Source organism: Nicotiana sylvestris, chromosome 2 (genome assembly GCF_000393655.2).
Source record: "Nicotiana sylvestris chromosome 2, ASM39365v2, whole genome shotgun sequence".
Taxonomy (NCBI): Eukaryota; Viridiplantae; Streptophyta; class Magnoliopsida; order Solanales; family Solanaceae; genus Nicotiana; species Nicotiana sylvestris.
In genome coordinates this window covers 141,523,350-141,535,247 of record NC_091058.1, presented here as the reverse complement: position 1 = coordinate 141,535,247, position 11,898 = coordinate 141,523,350, and the positions used below count along the sequence as shown (strand labels likewise).

At 38.4% G+C, this 11,898-nt stretch overlaps 1 protein-coding gene across 1 annotated transcript; it reads right to left on the bottom strand.

Annotated features, from left to right (window-relative positions):
- Window positions 1–7,847: 7,847 nt before the first annotated feature.
- LOC138885694 (uncharacterized) lies at window positions 7,848–9,380 on the bottom strand. Its single transcript, XM_070166671.1, has 2 exons — window positions 8,703–9,380; window positions 7,848–7,946 (listed from the first exon to the last, which is right to left on the bottom strand). The coding sequence occupies exons 1-2, from the start codon at window positions 9,378–9,380 to the stop codon at window positions 7,848–7,850; spliced, it is 777 nt and encodes a 258-aa protein (XP_070022772.1).
- Between the last annotated feature and the right edge of the window lie 2,518 nt (window positions 9,381–11,898).

Here is an 11,898-nt window from a genome sequence, read left to right as displayed (position 1 = left end):
AGTGCATATGATCAAACTATATAGTACTTCACCAAAATATTACGGTATTTTTATTATTAAACTTAGAGTAATTATTATTTTTGTTGAAGCTTTTAGCCTTTAAAACAATTATTTTTATTATATACTTGTTTAAAATTCAGAAAACTTAGTCTAAAATAGATACTTTGGATTATCAATTATGAAATAAATAAATTATTAAATATATCTACATTCTGAACTTTAGGTTAAAACCTTAAAATATATTCTTCAACTCAATCAAAAATAATGAATTTTTAAAATAAATTAAAATTGCACATTAGATTATAGGAGGATATATTTTTCTCACTCGATATTAAAAAAGGAATCCAAATACTATTGATATCAAAATTCTTTACTTTCCAAATATAAAATTTCTGTTAGAAAATATAAGTACAGTGATTGAACTTTATTTTTTTTAAAAGAATTCGTATTTCAATTTAATTTCAATAAATGAAATTTCATATATAGCTCTTAAGTGATATTTCCTTATTTGACAATTTACCACAAACTATTTAAGATTGCCAAGTGGCTTTATAGTAGCTTGCCACTTGGCTTAACTATAATGCAAACATTCTTGCTTTAATATTATAATATTTTGATTATTTTTCACATTTCATGTTGTATCTATAATATAAACATTATCGTATTATTTTTCTAATTCTTTTGAAAATATGCCAAAGTTTAAACGAAGAAGTTCTTTTGTTATTTTCCATAAATCTACACGTTTAGTAATTATTATTTAGTATTATGTGCAATAAGCAATTAATTTTTTTCTTTTGTTTTCATATAGAGTTTTGACTTTTATTTATTTATAACTTAACTACATGACAATTTTAATTACATCTTTATATTGTTAATTTGTTACTTGGTGTTATTTCATTGTAAATATTTTAAATTTTAGGTTTATAAATTATGTTTTCAATTGCGTGATATTATCCATATAATATATTTTTTCTCGTAATAATTTAAAAAGTTTTCTTATATCAAATTTAAATGTCTAATCCTTCTATATATACAATTATATTATTTGTTTACAAAAGAAATTCTCTATTTTTTGTTTTTTATTTATTGTTACTGTGTGACCCGTTACTTAATATGGTTACATTATTACTTAGCTTTTTATTAGCTTGGCACCTACTTTATATCCTCGTCTGCTACTTCTATTATAATATACTATAATGAATATGGTTTTTGTTTCTTTTAAAATAATTTTTTTATTTATTTTTAATCTTTCACTATATAATATTTGAATTTATCAATAATATTTTTGAGTATTAATTATTATTTGCTTTATTTTATCATTTAAATTAATTCAAAGTATGAAATTCTCTCACACTATCTTTATCCTCATCTTTCTATATTATTTCCCTAGTAAGTATGATATTTTATTTAATTTTTTTATTTAGTGTTTTATTCAATAATAGACAAAAATAAAAGTGCATATGATCAAACAATATAGTACTTCACCAAAATATTACGGTATTTTTATTATTAAACTTAGAGTAATTATTATTTTTGTTGAAGCTTTTAGCCTTTAAAACAATTATTTTTATTATATACTTGTTTAAAATTCAGAAAACTTAGTCTAAAATAGATACTTTGGATTATCAATTATGAAATAAATAAATTATTAAATATATCTACATTCTGAACTTTAGGTTAAAACCTTAAAATATATTCTTCAACTCAATAAAAAATAATGAATTTTTAAAATAAATTAAAATTGCACATTAGATTATAGGAGGATATATTTTTCTCACTCGATATTAGAAAAGGAATCAAAATACTATTGATATCAAAATTCTTTACTTTCCAAATATAAAATTTCTGTTAGAAAATATTAGCACAGTGATTGAACTTTATTTTTTTTGAAAGAATTCTTATTTCAAATTATTTTCAATAAATGAAATTCCATATATAGCTCTTAAGTGATATTTCCTTATTTGACAATTTCCCACAAACTCTTTAAGATTGTCAAGTGGCTTTATAGTAGCTTGCCACTTGGCTTAACTACAATGCAAACTTTATGTTTTAATATTATATAATATTTTTATTATTTTTCACATTTCGTGTTTTATCTATAATATAAACATTATCGTATTATTTTTCTAATTCTTTTGAAAATATGTCAAAGTTTAAATGAAGAAGTTCTTATATTATTTTACATAAATCTACACGTTTAGTAATTATTATTTAGTATTATGTGCAATAGGCAGTTAATTTTTTTCTTTTGTTTTCATATAGAGTTTTGACTTTAATTTTTTTATAACTTAACTACATGACAATTTTTATTACATCTTTATATTGTTAATTTGTTGCTTGGTGTTATTTCATTGTAAATATTTTAAAATTTACGTTTATAAATTATGTTTTGCATTGCGTGATATTATCCATATAATATGTTTTTTCTCGTAATAAATTTAAAAGTTTTCTTATATCAAATTTAAATATCTAATCCTTCTATACATCTACAATTATATTATTTGTTTACAAAAGAAATTCTCTATTTTTTGTTTTTTATTTATTATTACTGTGTTACCCGTTACTTAATATGGTTACATTATTACTTAGCTTTTTATTAGCTTGACACCTACTTTATATCCATATCTGCTACTTTTATTATAATATACTATAATGAATATGGTTTTTCTTTCTCTTAAAATAATCTTTTTATTTATTTTTAACCTTTCACTATATAACATTTGAATTTATCAATAATATTTTTGACTATGAATTATTATTTGCTTTATTTTATCATTTAAATTAATTCAAAGTATGAAATTCTCTCACACTATCTTTATCCTCATCTTTCTATATTATTTCCCTAGTAAGTATGATATTTTATTTAATTTTTTTATTTAGTGTTTTATTCAATAATAGACAAAAATAAAAGTGCATATGATCAAACAATATAGTACTTCACCAAAATATTACGGTATTTTTATTATTAAACTTAGAGTAATTATTATTTTTGTTGAAGCTTTTAGCCTTTAAAACAATTATTTTTATTATATACTTGTTTAAAATTCAGAAAACTTAGTCTAAAATAGATACTTTGGATTATCAATTATGAAATAAATAAATTATTAAATATATCTACATTCTGAACTTTAGGTTAAAACCTTAAAATATATTCTTCAACTCAATAAAAAATAATGAATTTTTAAAATAAATTAAAATTGCACATTAGATTATAGGAGGATATATTTTTCTCACTCGATATTAGAAAAGGAATCAAAATACTATTGATATCAAAATTCTTTACTTTCCAAATATAAAATTTCTGTTAGAAAATATTAGCACAGTGATTGAACTTTATTTTTTTTGAAAGAATTCTTATTTCAAATTATTTTCAATAAATGAAATTCCATATATAGCTCTTAAGTGATATTTCCTTATTTGACAATTTCCCACAAACTCTTTAAGATTGTCAAGTGGCTTTATAGTAGCTTGCCACTTGGCTTAACTACAATGCAAACTTTATGTTTTAATATTATATAATATTTTTATTATTTTTCACATTTCGTGTTTTATCTATAATATAAACATTATCGTATTATTTTTCTAATTCTTTTGAAAATATGTCAAAGTTTAAATGAAGAAGTTCTTATATTATTTTACATAAATCTACACGTTTAGTAATTATTATTTAGTATTATGTGCAATAGGCAGTTAATTTTTTTCTTTTGTTTTCATATAGAGTTTTGACTTTAATTTTTTTATAACTTAACTACATGACAATTTTTATTACATCTTTATATTGTTAATTTGTTGCTTGGTGTTATTTCATTGTAAATATTTTAAAATTTACGTTTATAAATTATGTTTTGCATTGCGTGATATTATCCATATAATATGTTTTTTCTCGTAATAAATTTAAAAGTTTTCTTATATCAAATTTAAATATCTAATCCTTCTATACATCTACAATTATATTATTTGTTTACAAAAGAAATTCTCTATTTTTTGTTTTTTATTTATTATTACTGTGTTACCCGTTACTTAATATGGTTACATTATTACTTAGCTTTTTATTAGCTTGACACCTACTTTATATCCATATCTGCTACTTTTATTATAATATACTATAATGAATATGGTTTTTCTTTCTCTTAAAATAATCTTTTTATTTATTTTTAACCTTTCACTATATAACATTTGAATTTATCAATAATATTTTTGACTATGAATTATTTATTTGCTTTAAAACCTCACTTTTAGTTTCCTCGATTTGCGTGCGCAGTTCGGACGCGTAGCCGAAAAGTTTTTATGTTAGAATATGTGAATTATGTAAAGAATTTGATAGATTTTGATATTAATATGCATAATATTGACTTCGGTCAATATTTTGGGTAAACGGACCCGGACCTGTGATGCCACGGTCCCAGAGGGTCCGTAGAAAAATATGGGACTTGGGCGTGTGCCCGGAAGTAAATTCCGAGGTCCCAATCCCGAGAAATGAATTATGGGTGAAATTGTTTTCTAAAATTAATTAAGGAAAATGAAGAAGGAAATTGATCAGAAAACTATGGTTTCGGGCTCGTATTTTGGTTCCGACACCCTATACGAGTCTTAAATATGTTTTAAGCACTATCTGTAAAGTTTGGCTAAAAACGGACGTCATATGACGTATTTCGGACTTAAAATGGGGAATTTGAGTTTTATGAAAGTTGAAAGAAAATCATGTGTTTTGAGGCTTGATTCTATGTATATGATGTTATTTTGGCGATTTGATCGCACAAATGAGACCGTAAGATGTTTTTAAGATCATATGTATGTTTGGTTTGGAGCTCCGAGGGCTCGGGTGAGTTTTGAGTGGGGTCCGGGAGGTCTTAGACTTAAAAAAAATTGCAGGTTCAGGTGTTGCAGGCCCAGCGCGGTCGCGGCCGTTTCCGCGCGGTCCGCGCTGGCAGCCACGTGGCCGCGGTGATATTCTGTACGATCCGCGTGGTGGGGGTTCAGAGGGTCGGTATCCAGGTCGACCAGAGCGACCGCGCACCAAATTAGTGCGGTCCGCGCTGGGTGGGTTCAGAGAGCCCACTTCTTCCCTCCCTCGGCGCGGACGCGGTGCATTTCTGTGCGGTCAGCGCCAGCCCCCAGCAAAAATGACTGAGATTCCCGAATTTATGTATTTTTGCTGGGGGCTGGCGCTGACCGCGCAGAAATGCACCGTGGCCGCGTGGTCGCCAGCGCGGACTACGAGGAAATGTACCGCGGTCGCGCCGAGAGAGGGAAGAAGTGGGATCTCTGAACCCACCCAGCGCGGACCGTACTGATTTGGTGCACGGCCACGCTGGTCGGCCTGGCTGCCGACCCTCTGAACCCCCACCATGCGGATCGCACAGAAAAGCACCGCGGCCGCGTGGCTGCCAGCGCTGACCGTGCGGAAACGGCCGTGGCCGCACTGGGCCTGCAACACCTGAACCTGTATTTTTTTTAAGTCTAAGACCTCCCGAGCCCTCGAGGCTCCAAACCAAACATACATATGATCTTAAAAATATCTTACGGTCTCATTTGTGCGATCAAATCGCCAAAATAACATCATATACATAGAATCAAGTCTCAAAACACATGATTTTCTTTCAACTTTCATAAAACTTAAATTCCCCATTTTAAGTCCGAAACACGTCATATGACGTCCGTTTTTAGCCAAACTTTACAGATAGTGCTTAAAACATATTTAAGGCTCGTACCAGGCGTCTGAACCAAAATACGAGCCCGATACCGGGCACACGCCCAAGTCCCATATTTTTCTAAGGACCCTCCGGGACCGTCAAATCATAGGTCTGGGTCCGTGTACCCAAAATATTGACCGAAGTCAATATTATGCATATTAATATCAAAATCCATCAAATTTTCACATAATTCACATATTCTAACATAAAAACTTTCCGGCTATGCGACTAAACTGTGCACGCAAATTGAGGCAACTAAAAGATAGGTTTTCAAGGCCTCGGAAGCGCAGAACAAGGAAGAACTATGGTGATGACCCTTTTGGGTCGTCACATTCTCCACCTCTAAAACAATCATTCGTCCTCGAACGGACAAAAGAAAGAAGTACCTGAGTCGGGATATAAATGAGGATAACGGCCCCGCATATTAGACTCAGACTCCCAGGTCGATGCCTCAGGAGGCTGATCTCTCCACTGAACACGCACCGAAGGAAAACTCTTCGACCTCAACTATCGAACCTGCTTGTCTAGAATAGCCACCGGCTCCTCCTCATATGACAGATCCTTGTCCAATTGGACAGTGCTGAAATCTAACACATGCGATGGATCTCCGCGATACTTCCGGAGCATGGAAACATGAAACACGGGATGTACAGCTGACAAGCTAGGTGGCAAGGCAAGTCTATAAGCCACCTCTCCCACACGATCAAGATCTCAAATGGACCGATGAACCTAGGGCTGAGCTTGCCCTTCTTCCCAAATCTCATCACGCCCTTCATAAGCGATACACGGAGCAATACCTGCTCCCCAACCATGAAAGCAACATCTCTAACCTTGCGGTCTGCATAACTCTTTTGTCTGGACTGAGCTGTACGAAGCCTATCCTGAATAATCCTGACCTTATCCAAGGCCTCCTGAACCAGATCCGTACCCAATAATCGAGCCTCTCCCGGCTAAACCATCCAGTTGGAGATCGACATCGCCTACCATTCAACGCCTCATACAGAGCCATCTGAATGCTGGACTAGTAGCTGTTGTTGTAGGCGAACTCTGCAAAATGCAAAAATTGGTCCCGCGAGCCTCCAAAATCAATGACACAGGCTCGGAGCATGTCCTGAAGAATCTGAATAGTCCTCTCGGACTGACCATCCGTCTGGGGATGAAATATTGTACTCAACTCAACCTGGGTGCCCAACTCTCACTAAACCGCTCTCCAGAAATACGAGGTAAACTGTGTACCCCGATCCGAAATGATAGATAGCGGCACCCCATGAAGGCGAACAATCTCCCTGATATAAATCTCGGCTAACCTTTCGGACAAATAGGTGGCTGCAACAGGAACAAAATGCGTTGACTTGGTCAGCCTATCAACAATGACCCAAACTGCATCAAACTTCTTCCGAGTCATCGGAAGTCCAGTAACGAAATCCATCGTAATCCTCTCCCACTTCCACTGGGGAAGTGCAATCCTCTGAAGTAGACCACTAGGTCTTTGATGCTCGTACTTAACCTGCTGACAATTCAAACACCGAGCCACATGTGCAACAATGTCTTTCTTCATCTTGCGACACCAATAGTGCTGCCTCAGATGATGATACATCTTCGCGGTGCCCGGGTGAATAGAATACCGAGAACTGTGGGCCTCCGCTAAGATCAACGCTCGAATCCCATCAACATTGGGCATACAAACTCGCCCCTGCAATCTCAATATGCTGTCATCATCTAAGGTTACTTTCTTGGCACCTCCACGCTGCACCGTGTCTCTCAAGACACACAAATGGGGATCATCGAATTGTCGATCACGGATACGCTCCAATAACGAAGAACGAGCGACCGTGAAAGCTAATACTCGACTAGGCTCAGAAATGTCCAACCTCACAAACTGATTGGCCAAAGCCTGAACGTCCAAAGCAAGCAGTCTCTCACCGACCGGAATATAAACAAGACTGCCCATACTAGCTGACTTCCTACTCAAGGCATCGGCCACCACATTGGCCTTTCCCGAGTGGTATAAGATAGTGATGTCATAATCTTTCAACAATTCCAACCACCTCATCTGCCTCAAATTCAACTCCTTTTGCTTGAACAAATACTGAAGACTCTTATGATCCGTGAACACCTCACACGTCACACCATATAAGTAATGCCTCCAGATCTTCAAGGCATGAACGATGGCTGCCAATCAAGATCATGCACCGGATAATTCTTCTCGTGGATCTTCAACTGCCTCGAAGCATAGGCAATGACTTTGCCATCCTGCATCAACACTACACCAAGTCCAATACGAGATGCATCACAATAGACTGTATAAGGCCCTGAACCTGTGGGCAAAACCAATACCGGTGCCGTAGTCAGAGCCGTCTTGAGCTTCTGAAAGCTCGACTCACACTCGTCCGACCACCTGAACTGGCACCCTTCTAGGTCAATCTGGTCATAGGGGCTGCAATGGATGAAAACCCCTCCACGAACCGACGGTAATAACCTGCTAACCCCAGGAAACTCCGAATCTCTGTAGCTGAAGCTGGTCGAGGCAAGTTATTGACTGCCTCTATCTTCTTCGGGTCTACCTGAATACCCTCTACTGATACGGCATGACCCATGGAATGCGACCGAACTCAACCAAAACTCGCACTTTGAGAACTTGGCATACAACTGACTATCCTTCAGGGTCTGAAGAACCGCTCTGAGGTGCTGCTCATGCTCCTCCTGACTGCGGGAGTATATAAGAATATCGTCAATGAAGACTATCACGAACAAGTCCAAATAAGGTTTGAACACTCGGTTCATCAACTCCATGAACGTTGATGGGGCATTAGTCAATCCAAATGACATGACCAAAAACTCATAGTGCCCATATCGAGTGCGAAATGCTGTCTTAGGGACATCAGATGCCCTAATCCTCAGCTGGTGGTAGCCAGATCTCAAATCTATCTTTGAAAACACCCTCGCACCCTGAAGCTGGTCGAATAAATCGTCGATCCTCGGCAGTGGATACTTGTTCTTAATCGTCACCTTGTTTAATTGCCGGTAATCAATGCACATCCTCATCGATCTATCTTTTTTCTTCACAAATAGCACTGGTGCGCCCCACGGTGAAACACTAGGTCTAATGAAACCCTTCTCAAGCAAATCCTGAAGCTGGTCCTTTAACTCTTTCAACTCGGGCGGCGCCATACGATACGGCTGAATGGAAATGGGTTGAGTGTCCGGCGCTAGATCAATACAAAAATCGATATCCCTGTCAAGCGGCATGCCCGGCGGGTCTGAAGGGAAAACCTCGGGAAACTCCCGAACAATTGGAACAGAATCAGCAAACAGGACCTCAGCGCTAGAGTCACAAACATAAGCCAGATAAGCTAGACACCCCTTCTCGACCATGCGTCGAGCCTTCACAGAAGAAATAACGTTGTGAGTGGTATGACCTGGGGTCCCTCTCCACTCTAGTCGGGGTAAATCTGGCAATGTCAAGGTCACGGTCTTGGCATGGCAATCCAAGATCGCATGATACGGGGACAACCAATCCATCCCTAATATGACGTCGAAATCCACCGTATCCAAGAGCAATAAGTCAACACGGGTCTCAAGACCCCTGAATACCACAACACAGGAACAATGAACCCAGTCCACAACTATAGAATCCCCCACTAGTGTAGACACATATACAGGAATACTCAAGGCCTCACTAGGCATAACCAAATAGGGTGCAAAATAGGATGACACATATGAATACGTAGATCTGGGATCAAATAGCACAGAAGCATCCCTATCACAGACCAGAATAGTACCTGTAATCACAACATCTGATGACTCGGCCTCTGGCCTGGCTGGCTAGGCATAACAACGAGGTTGGGCCGCACCTCCCTGAATCATATCCCTGGGACAATCTGCTGCTGGCTTACCCCTAACTATAGCGGTCTGATCTCCACCTCTAAGACCTCTACCTCCACCTCTATGACCTCTGCCCCCGCCTCTAGCTGGCTGGGCAGGCTGTGGGGCAACTGGTGCCTGGATCATCGGGCGAGGACCCTGCTACTGTGAGCTGTTGGAAGCTCGAGGGCAATATCTGGCAATGTGACTCACATCGCCGCAAGTATAACAAGCCCTCGGCTGCTGAGAATAACGAAGTGGTGGTGCAGTGATATGTGCTGATGGTGAACTGAAGCGTTGCTGGTCAGAATACTGCGGCTGAGAACCACAACCACCTGGTGTACCATGAGAAGCCTAGAGAGTTGACTGAAAGGGCCTCGAAGGATGGCCTCTGCCATAAGAATACCTACCTCCAAACGAGGTACCACTGAATCTACCAGAATGACGGGGCCTTTTATCAGACCCATGACCACCTCCCTGAGAAAATGCCATCTCTATCCGGCGGGCACCATCTGCCGCCTCCTGAAATGAAATCTCACTACCGACACTCATGGCCATCTGAACACGGATCGGCTGGGCCAACCCATCAATAAACCTCTACACCCTCTCTCTATCGGTGGGGAGTATCACAATGGCATGACGAGCAAGATCAATGAACCGGGTCTAGCATCCGCAGACATAGACGCACCATCGCTGGACTGAGCCGCAATACCTGGCTGGGCTGCCACAGCTGGCTGAACTGCCACGACTGGCTGAACTGCTAGAACCTGAGCCTGAGGAGCTACCGGCTCTAGAGTACGAGTATCGGGAGTCTGAACTCCTCCCCCAGCCTGAGATGTGGCTGGAGCTACGGGAAGCAAACCCGCTCTAGAAATGCCCTCCATAAAGCCTACCAGTCAGACCAAAGCATCCTGAAGCACTGGAGTGGCTATGAAACCCTCTGGGACCTGAGCTGGGCCCACCGGAGCTGCTGGAGCTGGGACCCCTTCGTCGTAGTCAACATGAGGCTCCACTTCTTGGACTGCCGCTCGGGGCTGAGCTCTGCCCCGGCCTCGTCCTCTGGCACGGCCTCGGCCTCGCCCCCTACCCCTGATAGGAGCTGTTGCTGGGGGCTCGGGTTGCTGCACGGTAGAAGAGGAAGCACGTGTCCTCGCCATCTGCGAAAGAGTAGAGTGGAAAGACAATCATTACTTGAGAAACAGAATCGCACGACAAGAATGAACAAGGTGAAGTTTTCCTAACTCAGTAGCCTCTGCAGGATAAATACAGACATCTCCGTACCGATCCCTCAGACTCTACCGAGCTGTCCGTGAGTTGTGAGACCTAAGTAACCTAGTGCTCTGATACCAACTTGTCACGACCCTGATTTCCCACCATCGGGTGTCGTGATAGCGCCTACTATCGGAGCTAGGCAAGCCAAATATTTAAAACACCTTTCCTACTTTCTTTCAAACAATATAATAAATGAGACAAAATTTAAGCGGGAGACTTTAAATCTAAAGCAACTGAAAACCAAAAGTGCGGAAGTTTAATACACATCACTACCCAAGGTCTGGTGTCACCAGCTCACGGACTACTACAGAATACTACAAACAATGTCTGAAAGGAAATACATCATGTTTGTCTGATACAAGATGAACAAACGAAAAACATGGAAAGGTACTTCGGCCTGCGAACGCCAGCTAGGCTACCTCGAGAGTCCCTGGACTGAAGATAGCTCCCAGAAGTCCTACTGCTGTGGTCCGTAAGCTGCTCCCTGATCTGTGCATAAAAATACACAGAGTGTAGTATCAGCACAACCGACCCCATGTGTTGGTAAGTGTCTGGCCTAACCCCGGCGAAGTAGTGACGAGGCTAGACATGACCTACCACAATTAACCTGTACAGATATATATACAAGTGCAAGAAAACAATAACAAGATAATACAAAGTAAAGCTAGGAGGGGACATGCTATCGGGGAGTAACAGATAAAAATGAAATATCAGAAATAAACAGAAGAAACTCCGGTTCCCATGATATATATATATAGTGGACGGCGTGCCACACGATCCCATAATATCATATATAAGTGGACGGTGTGCCACACGATACCATAATATCATATATAAGTGGACGGCATGCCACACGATCCCATAATATAATATAAAAGTGGACGACGTGCCACACTATCCCATAATATCATATATAAGTGGACGACGTGCCACACGATCCCATAATATCATATATAAGTGGACGGCGTGTCACACGATCCCATAATATCATATATAAGTGGACGGCGTGCCACACGATCCCATAATATCATGTATAAGTGGACAGCGTGCCACACGATCCCATAATCTA